A 17,873-nucleotide genomic window follows, 5' to 3' on the forward strand; every position below is an offset into this window, starting at 1 on the left:
TCTCTTAGTCTCATCAGAGTGTTCAGTTCTTTGTCTCCTGTCTCTGACTTACTTGAATGAAGCCAAGGCTCTGGGTCATATCTTCAGAGAGAGAGAGACACGAGAGACTACTGGGCCTTCTGAACACAGGGAGCCCACATAATGGTGCAAGAAAGGCAACCTCAAGTTTCAGGTTAGCATTTATTTTCTTAATTCCACAGGGAAAGGTAGAAGTATATGATGAGATGATGAGTTATCTGGAAAGAAGAGATTAGACAATGGACAGACTGGAGGGATAAAGACTGGACCACCATAGCAGTCAGGAAAAGTTAGAAGAAAGAATAATTCCTTAGAGCTAGAAGTACTTGACAAATGAGAAACCAAATATTAAAACAGTGGTATGAGAAGTAGGATACAAGTTTATCCTACTTTGTAGAAAACAAAGTTATGTTTTAAAAAAGATGGAGAATCCATGGGTAAATGTAATTTTTAGAAGAAAGAAAAAGAAAGTAGAAATTACAGTTGATTGAGGATGAGATTTACCCAAATTGTTTAGGGCTTCAGAACTACTATCTGGTCATTTATTCTGAGGGATTTTCTAAGCTCTTTTCTTGTTTTAGGTTTTTAATTAATCTGAGACTCTTCATCTAGCTTCTTCATTGCCCTAAACTTCTTAGGAACTCTAACTTCCTGGCCCTTGGTAATTGCATTTTTCTTGCCTCTCTGACAGAGAAAGCAGTATGCCGGTACCAAGTCAAGCTCTGGTCTGTTGCTGTGATTTGCATAGCACTCCTCAGTGCTTGTTTCACTGTGAGTTGTGTGGGTGAGTTCTTCACTGAGCTGCCACTCTTTTAATTTCTTTCCCTATCATGTTCCAAAGATTCCCTAAAGTGTGTTCTCCTTTACGCCATTAATAGGTTAGCTGTTACTTGGAATACTATGCTTTTCTTGATTTCCCCCACTTCTCATCCTCCTTTTACTTCTCCACCTCTCCCTCCTCTTTCTCCTCTTTCTCCCTCTGTTTTTTGCTCTTCCTCCATATTTCAATAGTTGAATCTGCTTCTAGATACAGTTCACCTGATTTTATTAGTATATCTCCAACCATGACCTCAAATACGGATGTATGTCAATTGTAGTCATCCTCTAAGACAGCATTTTCTATTACATGGTTCCAAAGTGATCACAAGTTCTCTAGTCACAAAAGCCCTCTATTGGAAATGCAACTATAAATGCTTTTATAATCATAATGCCTTAGGATAGCATCTTTTATACATTTTGGGGGAGTCTTGTCTAATAGAAGAAGAAAAAGTATTCAAATGAAATACTGGAGATATTAGGGAATACTTCTTTACTGTTCCATTTGCTTCCAAATAAATATTTTAAGTATGTTTTGTGAGAAATCACAAAGACTTTTTTCCTTCCAATCTATAGTTTTATTCTTTATTGACTAATAAGATGATTAAAGATAGTTATTAAGTAGTCTAGCAGGAGTGAAAGTAACTTTGTATGTCAAATGGGGCATGTTTGAAGTTCCCTTGAGATATAAATAAATCTCTTGCTCTTTACTAAAACACAAGTAATTATCACCAAAGTTAGAATCTGCTTCAGTTTTAATGGTCAAGTGCAAGAAAGAAGAGGGGTTGAGAAAAATTATTTTATTAATCAAGAGGAAGCAGATATTCAGGACCCTGCAGCATAGGCTCAGAGAAAGGTAGACTGGTTTGACAATACTGAGCTTCAGCAGTAGAGGGCCAACACAGAAATGAGTGAAGAATCAATTCAGGACCCAAGAGAGAACAGGTCTTGCTCAATGTGGACACCAGTGAACATAAAAGCTAATATTTGAAACATTTAAAATCTCTCTAAATTTTTAAAGACTTCCCTTGGCTTCTTTTTATCACAGATATTTATCTGTAGCTACCAGCAGTCAGAAATTTTAGGAAATATAAAAATAATCTACATGCTCGCCTCACAATTATGAAAATTAAGGAGAAGCAGACAGCCAGTGGGTCAATAGCTACCCATAGATTATTTTGTGACAGACACTGTTCTAGGTGTTTGTGATTAATTGGTGCAGAAAAGAGATAGGATCTCTGTCCTAGAATGTAGAGCTTACATAAATTTCCATGGGAAAAGAGGAAAAAAGTACAGGCTTATAAACAAACAAAAAAAGTGAATACAGACAAGCAGTAATTGAACATGGTCTTTATTAAGTTTGAATGGAGGTAAAAAATGGTGGCAATTGGAGGGAAGCCTGCTGGGTACAGATTTAGAGCAGAAGGCTTTATAGCAAAAGAATGGATGGATACTAAGTCTTCTTCCTCCTCTGCAGTGACTTATTTTACATATGGCAAAACTGACCAAAGGCTGGCTGCATTACATACGTATCATTCAAGTCTAACCTGCTTCAGTGAAGGGACAAGGGTGACAGGTAAGGTGTTGCAATTCTTAACCAGACTTTCTATTTTCTCAGACAGAGCTCAGGGTTGAGTTCATTTGGTTTGTTATATTTTCTTATATAGTATTTGCTTAGACAATGTTAAGATACCTCTAAATTTATAGGTTTATTTGCCCCAAAGTAATTCCTCCTCAAGACTTTTTGAGATCAATAAGTGTTATCTACATAGATCATGCAATTTGCTTAAGCTAACCCTGGAAATTTTTCATAAAAGTTTTGGTTCAAATTATCCTTACCCTTATCATTAGGATAAAATTTGCTTTTGTTATATTTCCTAGTTAATAACACCCATCTCCATCCCAAGTACCAGCTAGCTTTATTACCAGTCAATTGAATGTTGAAACATGGCTCAGGAAGAGACTGGCCTCACTTTAAAATGTGGTGCTGGTACCTTCATACATAAAGAGTTGAGAAAGTGGAATTCAGAATCATGGTCTACCTCGCACTATGTCTAATGAGAAATGCCAAAGAAAGGCAAAATGCATGTTTGTAGTGCTCTTTATGGCCTTATTCTTTCCAACTAAGAAATACAAGAAGATGTTAGACTCTTGGTATTTCAAGAACTAAATAATTCACTCCTCTGCTTCAATGGAAAAATCTATGAGAATAAAGAGAGGATGAAAGTTTCTATTTGTATGAGACATTGGAATTTTTCCCTTTTTTTTTTTTTTTGGTATTTGGTAAGAGTATGGTACATGGGGGTGGGGAGGAATGATTTTCTTTACTTTCTTTCACATACTTTTTTGGGGTTTTTTTTTTTTTTGGTCACATTGAGGCTTTTGGTCAAACTGCTGTGGAGCTGGCATTTCTGGGGAGAAAAACATAATTGCATCAATATTGTCTTCCTCCCACCATTGGGAGTCACTCCTGTAACAACAACTGGAGTTTTAAAGACTACCTCCTGGAAGCGGCAATGGGTACTTTATCCTTTGCCTTCAGAATGCTCGGAAATGAATGAGACCAAGGTGGATATTACTGATATTAACTCCACATCCATCTGGCATAAGAGACTGCAAATTTACTCCTAAAATATATCCAAGTTGACATTATAGTCCTTCAAGTTGTTCAGTACATATAATTCAAGGTACAGATAAGCTTATATAAAAAATTATTTTATATAATACCATGTCAGCAAATAAAAGTGTTCAGATTTTAAGAACACCCTTTCAAATTATTATTACAATGAAAACACAAATATTTTCATTTTGATTACAAAGAAAAAAATAATTGAAATTCACATGTATTTTTTCCAATTTGTTTCCCACTCAGTCACTGTCCAAACATTATGACATTTAGAAGCAAGACTAAAGTCACAGTTTCTTCAATATGCTCGTGCTCTGCCTACACCTGTGCCCTTTGAACACTTTTGCTTGTCAACCCCCAGAAAGATTTTGAAAAACTTCTATCCCCTTCTACAACTTAATTTGACATCTAAAATATTTCATCATGTAATAGAAGCAAAACCTTTAATTTCTGGAATATTGTAATTATTAACACTTAAAAACAACACCATTACAAGTGTTTTAAAAATGTATGTACTGGTGTCTTAATACCATCACAAATTGTTACCCCCACTTTCATCATGCATGTATAAAAAAGAAAAACATGTACAATATTATTTAGCAGTCATGAGTCTTACATCATTCTTTTTCCTCCTTGGACTAATATTTACACAGCACTTTCTTTTGTGCTAAGATATGTAAATAAGAATGTGTCTAATATTTTAATTTCCATTGGAACATAAAGCTTTAAGTGTTATGAAATTTCTTTTGGATTGACTCATTACAATAATTATCAAATACAATATTCAAAACATTACAAATTTATTTAAAATTTTGATAAATTTACTACTAATAAAACTATTGGAAGCCCATCTTTTAATGAGACAAATGTACCTTTTAAAAAATGCAATCAGATGTACCTACTGTTGAATAATATTTTCTACTGTTGAATAATATTATTACTAGAATGAGGTAGAATTTAATTCTATTCTTATTTTTCACTTTAGCAACACAATCTAATAAATCTTACTTATCTAAATAAATTCATAGAATATAAAGTGCTCTGTTAGGAGGTCACCCAATTTTTTTAGTTATTTGCTAAAAAAAATACAGTGATCTAGTATCAAAAATTATTTGTAATAATCTATTCCCTGAGAATTTGATCAGGTAATTCCTCTATTTTGTTGAATATAAAGAACAACAAATAGGATAATTTTGTAAAGCTTTGTTATTTTTCAGTCAATAGTCAATTGCTTTCTCAATTTTGGAGAATTACACCAAAGAAATATTTTATAAGTCTTATCAAATGACTATTAATTATACTTCTTTTTATACTTACAAAGCAACTTGATCAGCTCATTGTTTAGAGCACAATTGGGAAAATAGATTATTAATACCAGTAATTCTTCTGTTTGTTACAGCTTTGAATAGTTTTGCAATCTTGATTCTGGAGATTTAGCATATTCAACATATGAAAAATGTTTGCTATGCATAACTAACAAAGCCAATCCCTACCATTAAGAACAGTCAGCCAAATTAAACTTTTTAAATTAAAATGTTAATATACACTTAAGGAGTATAATGAAATGCAATCTTTAATAATGAATGGAATGCATAATTAAGATAAATTTCTAAAAGTGGCCAATAGTAAAATGATATAGATATGGCCTATTTTATTCATATTATAATATTATGAAATGAAGAATAATTCTATAGGTTATTCTCATTTTAATCACCACACTTTTGTCCATGTCCATGAGTCCTTTTTTCTTTTTGCTCGATCCCTGCACCCCCAGAGCTGTCGGCCTGCTTTCTGTCTATGAGTCTGCCTCTGTTTTGCATGTTAGTTCAGTTTGTTCATTAGATTCCACATGTGAGTGAAATCTATATGGTATTTGTCTTTCCCTGACTGGCCTATTTCACTTAGCATAATGTTCTCCAGGTCCATCCATGCTGTTGGAAAGGGTAAAATTTTCTTCTTTTTTATAGCCGAGTAGTATTCCATTGTGTACATGTACCATAGTTGTTTTATCCACTCATCTACTGATGGACACTTGGGCTGCTTCCATAACTTGATGACTGTAAATAATGATGCAGTGAATATAGGGGTGCTTATGTTCTTTCAAATTAGTGTTTTGGGTTTCTTCAGGTAAATTGTCAGAAGTGGAATTGCTGGGTCATAAGGCAATTTTTAATTTTTTGAGGTATCTCCATACTGCTTTCCACAGTGGCTGCACCAGTCTGCATTCCCACTAACAGTACAAAGCATTCCCCTTTCTCCACATCCTTGCCAGCCCTTGTTGTTTGTTGATTTATTGATGATAGCGATTCTGACCAGGGAGAGGGGGAGGACAATATAAGAGGGACAAATGGTAAAAATACAATGAAAATAAATTAAAAACATGAATGAATGTTGACAATGTGGAATAAAAAAATTAAACCAAGAGTATTTTTTAAAAGATTTAAAACTCAATAAATTAAAACAGCTTACTATTTAGGTATACATATATATGTGCTAAATTTATATATAAACATATATAATCAAAATATGTCTGTGGGTTTCCATGTAGTTAGCTAGAGATTTTTTAAATTGTAGGATAGTGGTAAACTGGTGTTTCTAAGGGGAAAGGGCAGGAAACTGGTAATTTTTAAAACTCTTACATGCTTGATGCTGTGTAAAAATTAGTAACAAGGAACATATATCAGCTATTATTCCATGTTAAGCACCCTTTAAAGTGCTTTGTACATATCATGTGATTAAGTTTGGTACTGTTGTTATTTCCATTGTAAAGATGAAATAACTGCCCTGGCTGGTGTGGCTCAGTGGATTGAGAGCCAGACTGTGAAGTAAAGGGTCACTGGTTTGATTCCCAGTCAGGGCACACTCCTGGGTTGCAGGCCAGATCCCCAGTGATGGACACATGAGACGCAAGCACACATTGATGTTTCCCTCTCTACCTCCCTCCCTTCCCCGCTCTCTAATAATAAAGAATTAAAATCTTAAAAGAAATAGAAATAAATAAGGCTCAAGGGGATTAGGTAATTTATTCAAAGGCATACATAAGAAATGGTGGAACCAGAATTCTAATGAAGCATAATTCTAATTCTCATAATCACCCTGTGAATAATTATCATTTCCATTTAAAAAACTGAGGCTAGTGGCTTGTCCAAGATTATTAAGTAGAACTGGCATTTGAGATTATTAGTCCTTTGTAACTCTGATAGAACTTGGTGCATCTAATATAGAAGACATATAAAGAACAAAAAAAAAATGGTAGTAATTTTTTGGCAAAAAAACCCCCAGAGAAATTCTGCAGGTAAACCTTGGTAAACAGTGAGAATTTAATGTTAAAGAACATTTATTTAAAAGCAACTTTATGACCTCAAATGATATAATTTAGGAAATAGTAAATGCATGAATTAAGAAGCTCATTCCTAGAAAAACAAATGCAGATTCTTGGAATTTCACATGTACAGAACTTACCTCTTTAATCTTATTTCCCTCGTCTTACACTTACTCTTCTCTTTTATACAACATAGAAAAAGTCTGGGGATGTTGCCCAAGTACTTGGAAATCGTTTGATTCCAGCTGCTACTTCATTCCTAGTGAACAGAATTTTTGGACTAAGAGTGAGCAGAACTGTGTTAAGATGGGGGCTCATTTGGTGGTGATCAACACAATAGCGGAACAGGTTTGTTTTCTTTATTTTTCATTTTCATTTTCATTTTCACTTTCATTTTCAATTTCAAAAAATATAATTAAATAATTTAATTAAAAACAAAATTTATCATTTTAACTGTTTTTAAGTGTACAGTTCAGAATTTATCAACTTAACTATTTTTAAGTGTACAATTCAGAAGTTAACTATATTCACATTGTCACAAAAAGATCTCTACAATATTTTCATCTTGCAAAACTGAAACTCTACACCTGTTGAACAACTACCCATCTCCCCTTCCATCCAGTCCCTGAGACCACCCTCTACTTTTTGTTATTTTAAGTATATATTATTGATTATGCATTTAAAGGTGTCCCAATTTTCTCCCTTTGCCTCCCTCTACCCAATACCCACCATTCCCTCTGCCAATCTTCCACCCTTAGTTCATGTCCATGGGTCATGCATATAAGTTCTTTGGCTACTACTTTGCCTATGCTATTCTTAACATTCCCCTGTATATTTTGTATGCACCATTTTGTACTTCTTAATCCCTGCACCTTTCCTCTATTCCTCCCCTTCAACTGAAAACCCTCTAAATGATCTCCATATCTATGATTCTGTTTCTGTTCTGCTTTTCTGCTTGTTTGCTCAGTTTTGAATTTGTACTATTTCAACACTCAGAGTTTTGATCTTCTTTTTCTTAAATAATTCTCTTTAACATTTCTTATAATAGTGGTTTGGTGATGATGAACTTAGCTTTACTGTTCTGGGAAGTACTTTATCTGCCCTTCAGTTCAATTTGCCAGCCCCTTCTTGCCTGCAAAATTTCTTTTGAGAGATCAGCTGACAGTTTTATGGGAACTCCTTTGTAGGTAACTCTCTGCTTTTTTCTTGTTGTTTGTAAGATTCTTTCTTTATCTTTAACCCTTGGCATTTTAATTATGATGTGTCTTGGAGTGGTCCTCTTTGGATCCAACTTGTCTGGGACTCTCTGTGCCTCCTGGACTTACATATCTATTTCCTCCTCCAAATTAGGGAAGTTTTCTTTCATTATTTTTTCAAATAAATTTCCAATTTCTTGCTCTTTCTCTTCTTCTTCTGGCACCTCTATGATGCAAATGTTGGATCTCTTGAAGTTGTCCCAGAGGCTGCTTATACTATCCTCATTTTTTTAAAATTATTTTTTCTTCTTGTTTTGATTGGTTATTTTTTGCTTCCTTATGTTCCAATTCATTGATTTGATACTCAGCCTCACTCTACTGTTGTTTCCCTGTAAAATTGTTCTTTATTTCAGTTAGTGAATTCTTCATTTCTGACTGAATCTTTTATATGCTGCTGAAGTCCTAAGTTCCTTGAGTATCCTTATAACCAGTGTTTTGAACTCTATATGTGATAGATTGCTTATCTCCTTTTTGTTTAACTCTTTTTCTGGAGTTTTGAAATGATTTTTCATTTGTACCTTGTTTCTTTGTCTCCTCATTTTGGCAGCTTCCTTGTGTTTGTTTCTATGTATTAGGTAGAGCTGCTTTGACTCTGTGTCTTGGTAGTGTGGCCTAATGTAGTAGGTGTCCAGTAGGGTCCAGTGGCACAGTCTCCCGTATCACCCAAGCTGGGTACTCAAGGTGTACCACCTTGTGTGGGCTGAGTACATCCTCCTCTTAGAGTTGAGCTCTGGTTGCTGTTGGTAGATCAAAGGGAGGGATTTACCTAGGCCAGTCAGCTGCAAGGATTGGCTATGACCACTGACCACCAACCTCTGTCCTCTGTGGAGGATCGGCTGTATAGAGGCAGAGTGGTGATGCTCTGGCATGGCCTATAGCTGTCCAATGGGTGTACTGGCCCTGGGGTTTCCTGGGTGGTATAGGCTGAGGTCAGTCCACATCTGTGTTTTGCCCAGGGCTGTCCTTCCTGAGCTATAAAGCAATCTGAGATGGCTGCTACTGGTGCTGGACTTGGAGCTCACCAAGGCCAGCTATTGATTGTTTTTTAGAATTTAGGAAGTCGTGAAGCAGCCATTTACATGGAAAAGCAACATGGGCGGGCCCGTAAGCTGTGTAGGACAGAGTCTCTGGGGATCTACAAGGTGGATCAAACAGCGTAAATCAGGTTGACTGAGTCTCAAATATGGTACCAGCCTGTTGGCTCTGTGGCTCTGCAGGCGGAGAGCTCCAGAAAAGTGACAATATCCTCTGCTTGCCCTAATGCCAGACACTTCTGCCTTTCCTGGTGTGCCACTGGTGCCCTTCAAGCTTCCACTCTGGCACTGGAGCTCAGAGGGAGTGAGTCTGAGGGTAGGTGAATCTCTGTGTGGGTTCTTTAAGAGGAACTGCTTATGGCTCCAGCAGTTTCTTCCACTTACTCAATCCCCACTGGTTTTTGGAGCCAGAAATTGTGAGGACATACCTTCCTGGCACTGGAAACTTGGGCTGGAGGGCTTGGTGTGGGGCTGGGCTTACTCACTCCTGAGATATCCCTCCTGAATTTTTATTTACCACACGTGGATGAGAGACCAGCCTGTTCTGTGTCTGTGCCCTTGTAACAGTCTCGATGGATGTGGTTTCTTTAATTCAGTAGTTGTCAGACTTCCATCCAACTGAATTTCATGGTTGTTAGACTTCCATTCAGCTCGATTTCTGACATCCCTGAGCGATGATTGTTCTATATTTTAATTGTAATTTTGATATGTATTATAAGGAGGTGAGCCATGCCTGCCTTCATTGCCTTCTTCACAATTTTTTCTTTCAATAAGCTTTTTATTTCCTTCTCCCCCTGTTTTTAAACTCCAATAATTCACAAATTGGTTCTTTTGGTTATATTATATAGATTATATAGACTTTCTTCAGTCCTTTCTTTTTTTTTTTTTTTGCACCTATGTTTGGGAAATCTCAATTGATTCATCTTTGGGCTCACTTATTCTTTTATCTTCTTGGTCAAGTCTGATTTTGAAAATTTCTATTGAATCCTTCAGTTCTGTCACTGGATTCTTTGGTTCTGAAGTTTATGTTTGTTTTTTATGTTCCCATATCTTTATTGAATCATTTTCCTCCTGTATTGTTTTTGGTGTTATTGTATTGTTTATATGTGTTCTCTTGTAGCTCTCTGAGCATTTCTGGATCTCCATTTCTTTCGAACCAGTTACTGGACGTTTGTTGTATTCCTTTGATGGAGTCATTCCCCACCCTCACCCCCGCCTCCCCAATCCTTTGTGATCCCTGTAATTTGCATAGGTGTCTATGCATTTGAAGAAACAGTCATATCTTCCAGACTTTATGAACTGACTTCAATAAAGAAAGACTTTCACCTGTGGATGGGGGCATACTGGGATACGCTGTGACCCCAGGTCTAGTGGGGCAGGACACCAAGTGTGGGGGTGGTGGTGGCTGGAGCTGATAATGTGCACACACTTGGCTGTGGGGGTCAGCTGCAGTTGCCTGTGTAGTGGCAGAGGCCAGATGCGCACACACGTAGTGGTGGGTGCCAGGACAGACAGTCACCCCTGTACTCCCAGATAGGCAAGACAGAAACCAGTCCTTCTGTCATCCTTGGAAAAAAAAGCAGAACCTTGGACACATTTTTCACTCTTTTCTTTTTCTCCTAAGGGAGAGTTGTGAGTTGTAAGTTTTCTCCCAGTTGCTTTGTGCTGCACCCATTAACTGGGAAAACTCTGCTGGATAAATGCAACAACCTTCCATTTTGCTTTGATGCAGCTCTTCTGAGGTTTGCACTTGCCTTGTGTGCTGCAACCTCTTAATTGGTTTCTTGAGTATCCGTAAAAGCAATTAGGTGTGTACACTGTTGTTACGTCAGGAAAATGAAGGCCTGGGCCTTTCCAGTCTACCATCTTGCTTATGTCAGCAAAACAGATAGTTTTTTTTTTCTCCAAGAGAAAAAAAATATTTATTTATTTTACACAGTAAAAGATGAGATTGATATCAATCTTTCTATATTTTCTACATCCACACTGAGAAATAAAATCCATGTGGACTTTCCATTTTCTTTGGATTGAATGAATGGAATATGTGTAGTGAAACCTGATTCCACAGAATTCTCTGTATTGGAAAACAAGAATTCTCTGTATTCCAAACAAGAATTCTCTCGTTTGGAAAAAGTCTACACTTTTACAAGCAAGTAATTAATGATCTCTGTTTCAAAATTTTCTTTTCTCTTATACTCAGATTCCTGAAGAAATGTTGACATTTAACCATAAAATCAACAACCAATCTGTATTGTTTGGTGAAATGAAAGCCAAATATTTTTAAGGGCAAACGAGCTCTAAAATGGAAAACAACAAATTAGCATGTCTGATTTACAAACCGAAACATGTTAAGTGAAATATTTCAAGTAGCAAAGTTTACATCGCTAAATTTTCCAAGAAAACTTTGTGAAAATTCTTTATAAAGCTCACCTTAATACTCAGAATTTCACTTGTTTTTTATCTACCAGACATGCAGTTCCCAAATGATAAAATAAAAAATTTAAATTTAGTAAGACTCGATCCAACCTTTTACTTTAAATATACAGGTATGTTCATTACAAAGTATTGCCTAGTAAATATAAACATCTCAAAAACAGTTATCTATATTTGAAGAGTGTCTGTTTTGACAGTGTTAATTTGTATTTTCATAAAACAAAAGTAAAAAAATAATAAAGCCCACAGAGAATATTGCAAGTAGCACCTGCAACATTTAATAAATATTGGCCAATTTTTTTAGTATCTTTCAGGATCTCTTATGCAGCATTCTGTTTTCTCTAGAGTTCTCTGTAGCATATTTTTGTACACAAAATGAAGGAATAGTTCTTCATTTGACTTCAGTTTGTACTGCAAAATTCAGAGCCCTAAAAAGAAAACTTAGGAATTGCATTTAAATTGTTTTTCTTTCTGTTATTTTCTCTTTTCTCCTTCCCCAGCCTCTAAAATAGATATCACTCATCTAAATTACTAATATACTATTTAGAAATTCCAGGGACACATACACTATATTTCTAAAAGTATTGAATTTATTTGAAAGCATCACATCAAGTTTGAATCTCAGTAAACAAAGCCATGTTTTCTTTTCTTTTTAAAAATTATTTTATTGTTGTTCAAGTACAGTTGTCTGCATTTACCCCCCTCCACCACTCCTCCCCACCCCAGTCATCCCCACCTCCCGCCCCTGCTTCCAACCCCCTTGGTTTTGCCCGTGTGTCCTTTATAGTTGTTCCTGAAAACCATTCCCCCCTTCCCCCCCCATTATCCCCTCCCACCTCCTCGCTGGTTACTGTCAGATTGTTCTTAATTTCAATAATTATGTTTTCATTAGATGTTGATTTTGACAAAGAGCCCAGTCTTACAAACAAAGCCAAAGAGGGGTATGATCGAGGGTGGAAGGTGGGGATGACTGGGGTAGGGGAAGTGATGAGGGGGTAAATGCAGACAACTGTACTTGAACAACAATTTTAAAAATTAAAAAAAACATTAATATATAAAGTAATTTAAAGTGTAATCTGTTTTCTTTTAATAATAAAGTACTATGGCATTGAAGTACAATTCAAATACTGGGTAAGTGGTTTATACCATGATGGTTTATTGTCTTTTTAATTGTCTTTAGAATTAGAATTTTAAGAAATTGCACCTTCTGTTTGAAACTTGTGCTATTTACTGAAATAGAGGCATAAAAAGATTTTCTCTGTTTAGGTTAATGTATTCACACAATGTGTACCAAAGGTGAAACAAAAGGGTCAAACACCTGAGAGACAGTGGCATTTGAGGTTACAAGTTGTTTGAAATGAAGGAAATCACTTTATTCCATCATAGTTGTTAAGTTAAGCAAGAAACTCATCAACCAAATGTATATTATGGTTTGTGTGTGTATGTGGAGGGTCATTCTGGTCTGATAACTGAAATGTGCAAGGAAATAAAAAATTTATAAGCCTGGAGAATCTGTGGCTCAGTGCTTAAAAGTTTCATCTGCAAAAAATTGAGAATGTTAATTATCACAGGAAATTACAATATCTGACATGTTATAAACATCACCTGTAACCACTTTTTAATCACAAAAACATCACATCAAAAAGGTATATATTCTTATTTACTCAAATTAGACAATTTGGGAACAAGAGACAGATTTTTTTCTCTCTCACCTTTTAAAATTCTTTAATGTCAAGCTACAGATATACTTAACCTGGAATGGTAATACCAAAAGGAGGAAAAGGTGTTCATTTTTTAAACTATTGGAATATGTTTAAAAATGCCTAGGCAGATAATACTATTCTATGACGAGCAGGGTACCTTTAAAAACAGAAATTCATGTCAGGAAGTTTTATGTAACATAACACCCTTGGCCGAGGAGCAGCTTCCCTCCCCCAGAATGTTTGCTTTATGTCAAAGAATCTCAGGATAGTACACAGGAAATGCTTACGCCTGATTCAATTTGAAATTAATTGCACCTTATGTCAATAGGGAAACAACCTAGCAGATTAAAAAGGTAATATAGAGGCCCAAATGGAAAAATAAGGCGAATAATTTTTAAAGAAATAATTGCTACAACTATAATCTAATAAGTATATTTTTATGTTTAATTTTTAAAACTAATTTATACTTCCTAGAGAGTTACTACGTAGGAGAATAGAGGAACGAATTTGAATTTTGCTAACTCAAAATGCAATTTCACTGATAAACGGTAAGATGGAGTACATTGGAACTTCTAAAATTTTAAAAAATGACTGAAAACACAAAAACTGACATAGATTTAAAAATAATTCTGTATCTTGGTGAAGAAAAAAATAAACTCTGTTTGAGAGAGAAATTCATGGGTTATAACTCCGTCCTTCCTGTACTGATGTTGGTGTTTTGGGCCTGTTCTCTTGTCCGATGAGCCATCATGCCACCGTTCTCACACCTTGCCTTTTATTTTCTTTTTAGAGCTATAAAGAACCCTTATTCTATTCAATCTGGACGTTTCAGTCTATGCTTCTTTTTCTTTATGCAGAATTTCATTGTTCAGCAGCTGAATAAATCGTTGTCTTACTTTCTGGGCCTCTCGGATCCACAAGGGAATGGCAACTGGCAGTGGATCGATCAGACGCCTTACACAGAAAGTGTCAGGTGAGCACAGACTCACATTAGTCAGCACGGGGCTTCGTTTGCCTAACAATGCAGGGAAATTTTGTTGGCTAATACTGATACTGGATAATGACAGATTCTAACAATTATTAAGCTCTTACTAAGTACATGCATTGTCAAACTTACACCTCATGAAAACGTTTTTAGAACTCATTTTACTGATGAAAAATGGAATGACTTCCCTGAGGTCAAAAACTGGTAAGATGAAAAACAGGGCCTCAACTCCATGCCTAACTCCAAAGAGGGTGCTCAGATTACATTTGCCGCCGCTAAGCATATGTAGACACTTCAAGTACATTTTACTTCAATTAATAAGATTTAATATACCTGTGTCAGAAATGTGTTCAATTCTAGTAGGAGAATTATAAAACAATACTATTTATTTGTGACTTTGACAAAAATCCAGAATGTATACGTTATCTCATATAATTCTCACATAATCTTATAAACTCTTTGGAGATCTCATTATGATTCCTATTTTTATAGATGAAGAACCAAGTACCTGAATAGAATAAATTATATACTTAAGATCAAAATGAGCCAGCAGCTAAACCAGGTCTCTTAATTCCAAAAACAAAGTTCCGCCCCACAACCCCCTCACCCCTGCCACAGACTGTATTCCTCCCAGGCAGGGTAACTTCTTATGTGCTGACTCAAGCCGTATGAGAATATGGTAGTTTAGGAAGGTAATAAGAGTATACAGATGAAGGAGGTAGCTCTTTATTATATGCTGTGAAGAAAGCAATTGTTAGCAACCCTGATCGGGATAAGGGCTCTTTATAGAGGAAGAAGTGAAGATCAGATTTTAAGGAAAAAGTCCAATATTACTCTAGTGCATAAAAATTTTTGCCAGAAGAGTGTTAGAGGAACAATTATAAAAGTTTGTGCTTACACTTGGGGTTTTTGAGGAGGGCAGAATGAGAAGAGGAGAGCAATCATTGGAGTGTCCTTTCATCCTGCACCCCATGCTATTCACCCCGCAACCCTATATACTTTCTCACAATCACTATGCGTTCATCGAAGTGTTTTTATCCTTTGTTTTTCTTTAGATTATGGCACCAGGATGAGCCCAATTTTTCTGCAGAGGAATGTGCTTCATTAGTTTTCTGGAATCATAGAGGATGGGGCTGGAATGATGTTTTCTGCGATTCTAAAAGAAATTCAATATGTGAGATGAAGAAGATTTATTTCTGAGTGGAACGTTATTCATGGTCACATTTAAAATGGAGATCTATCATAAAATGATCATTTCCTCTTGTAATTTATATATAATTCTTATCATAGAGTTTCATGGAGGTATCCAGATGCCTTACTCCCTTCAATCATCCTTATAGTTCCTCTTTCCTACTAATGATAGATTGAGCTTTTCTTTCTTTGTTTTTTTCTTTAATTCATTATGCATTCTTTATTTTCTTCATACTTCTTTTTACAAACATTCCTTGTGCCAGAGATGGTATTATTTTGTCTTCAGAAGACTTATGAGGAGGTAGCTATTGAAAATTAAGACCGTCCTTCCACAAAATGCCATTGAAAAATTCATTTGGTCAAACTGGGACCGCAGTCACCTGGAGGCCTGGCAAGAGCAGAAGGGTCTGCTTTCTAGATGTCTCGTTCATATGGCTGACAACCTGGTACTGGCTATTGTTAGAAGGGCTCAGACCCTCACCATAGGGAACTCCCCATAGGTTTTCTTGAGTGTTCTCACAATACGGTGGCTGCAGTAATGTCTTTTATAATCTAGCCTCAGAAATCACACACTTGAACTTCTGGTGCATCCCATTGGTCACACAGACCAAACCTGATATATTAAGAAAGCGGATTACCCAAAGGCATGAATAGCAGAAGATAAAAATCACTGAGGGCCATCTTACAGGCTGGCTACCATAACAGGATTTCTTTAAAAAGATACAAAACATGTGTACCAAGAAGGAAAATAATTAAAAATTCTTCTACACTAAAATTATCAACTTTGTTCATCAAAACACTATACAAATGTAAAAATTAGAATTGAAAGGAGATATTTCAAATACTTATAAGTAACACAGTATCAATACCAAAGCCTACCAACTGGTCACAAATGAATTAGAAAGACTAAAAAAATGGGCAAAATATTGGAAAAGCATTTCACAGAAGAGGAAATACCTAGTCCAATAAACATTTTATATCGATGTTCAGCCTCACTCATAATTTGAGAACTGCAAGTAACGTGGGGCAGTAATGTGGGGCAAAAGTAAGTTTGTACTTGTTTATGTGGAAAACAGTACAAGAATTAATAAATAATAATACAAGAATAAACTCTGTTTTGCACACTCACAACTGTAAACCTATTTTTGCCCATTTTCATGGCAAAAGATGGAACTGGAGAGCATTATGCTAAGTGAAATAAGCCAGGTGATGAAAGACAAATACCATATGATCTCACCTATAAGTGGAACCTAATCAACAAAACATACAAACAAGCAAAATAGAACCAGAGGGGAATAAAGAACTAACAGTGACTAGAGGGGAGGGGAGAGGGTAATAACAGGGGAAAGAAAGGGAAGGGGCAAGCAAAAAATAGAGGACGTAAGGGCACGGACAATGGGGGGGATTGACTGTGGGAGTGGGGAAAATGGAGTATGGGTGAGCAATGGGGGAAAAGGTGGGATAACTGTAACTGAATAACAATTTAAAAAACAGTAGTACCAAGTGTTGGAGGGGATATAGATAAATGGGGCCTCTTTTTTTAAAAACATTTTTTTAATTTTAAAAATTTATTAATTTTTCTTTTTAAACTATATTTTTATTGCTGATACTATTATAGATGCCCCCATTCCTGTGCCCCCGTTGCCCACACCTTGCCTCTGCCCCACCTCCCTCTGGCCATCACCACACCATTTTCTGTGTCTATGGGTTATGCACATACATTCTTTGGCTAGTCCATACAATATTGTATCAGTTTCAGATGTACTGCATTGTGATGAGACATTTACATACCTTACAATAAATCACCTCAGTAGGTGTAGTACCCATCTGGCACCACCCATACTTATTACAATTTTATTGACTGTATTTCCTCTGCTGTACTTTATATACTGATGACTATTTTGTAACTGGAAATTTGTACTTCTTAATCTCTTTTACCTTTTTCGCCTATCCCCCTCACCTATACCAGAGGAACGGAGAGGGTGTGGAGGGATAGAAAATGTAAAGGGGTTCAAATATGTGGTGATGGAAGATGCTTTGACCTTGGGTGGTGGGCACACAGTGCAATATACAGATCGTGTATCACAGAAATGTACACTTGAAACCCATAAAATTTTATTAACCAATGTCCCTCCAATAAACTTAATAAAAATTATATAGAAATAGCATTAAAGATAAATAATTGTTCATATTTTGAAGACATATAAACTGTTATTTTATGTTATATGCAAGGGGGGACCCCCCAAAACCCAGAATTTATTTACAAAAAATTGTGTATTTATTCTTACATGTTAAAACTTCAGTCACCTTCAAAGTACTCTCCAGTTGATGCAATACATCTATCTAGACGTGTTTTCCACAGCTCAAAACAGTTTTTGAACTCATCAGTTTTGATGCCTTTTAGTGCTTCTGTCATTTTTTTTCACCTCTTCCACATTGGCAAAACATTTGCTCTTGATAACTTTTTTCATTCATGGGGGGGGGGGAAG

At 35.9% G+C, this 17,873-nt stretch overlaps 1 protein-coding gene across 1 annotated transcript; it reads left to right on the forward strand.

Moving 5' to 3' along the window:
- Positions 1–36: 36 nt before the first annotated feature.
- LOC112321975 (C-type lectin domain family 6 member A) lies at positions 37–17,563 on the forward strand. Its single transcript, XM_053919476.1, has 6 exons — positions 37–172; positions 710–802; positions 2,312–2,410; positions 6,979–7,130; positions 14,066–14,181; positions 15,249–17,563. Exons 1-6 carry the CDS (start codon positions 142–144, stop codon positions 15,391–15,393), a joined length of 636 nt encoding a protein of 211 aa, XP_053775451.1. The 5' UTR covers positions 37–141; the 3' UTR covers positions 15,394–17,563.
- Positions 17,564–17,873: the final 310 nt, after the last annotated feature.

The sequence above is a fragment of the Desmodus rotundus genome, chromosome 3 (genome assembly GCF_022682495.2).
Source record: "Desmodus rotundus isolate HL8 chromosome 3, HLdesRot8A.1, whole genome shotgun sequence".
In the NCBI taxonomy this organism is placed as follows: domain Eukaryota; kingdom Metazoa; phylum Chordata; class Mammalia; order Chiroptera; family Phyllostomidae; genus Desmodus; species Desmodus rotundus.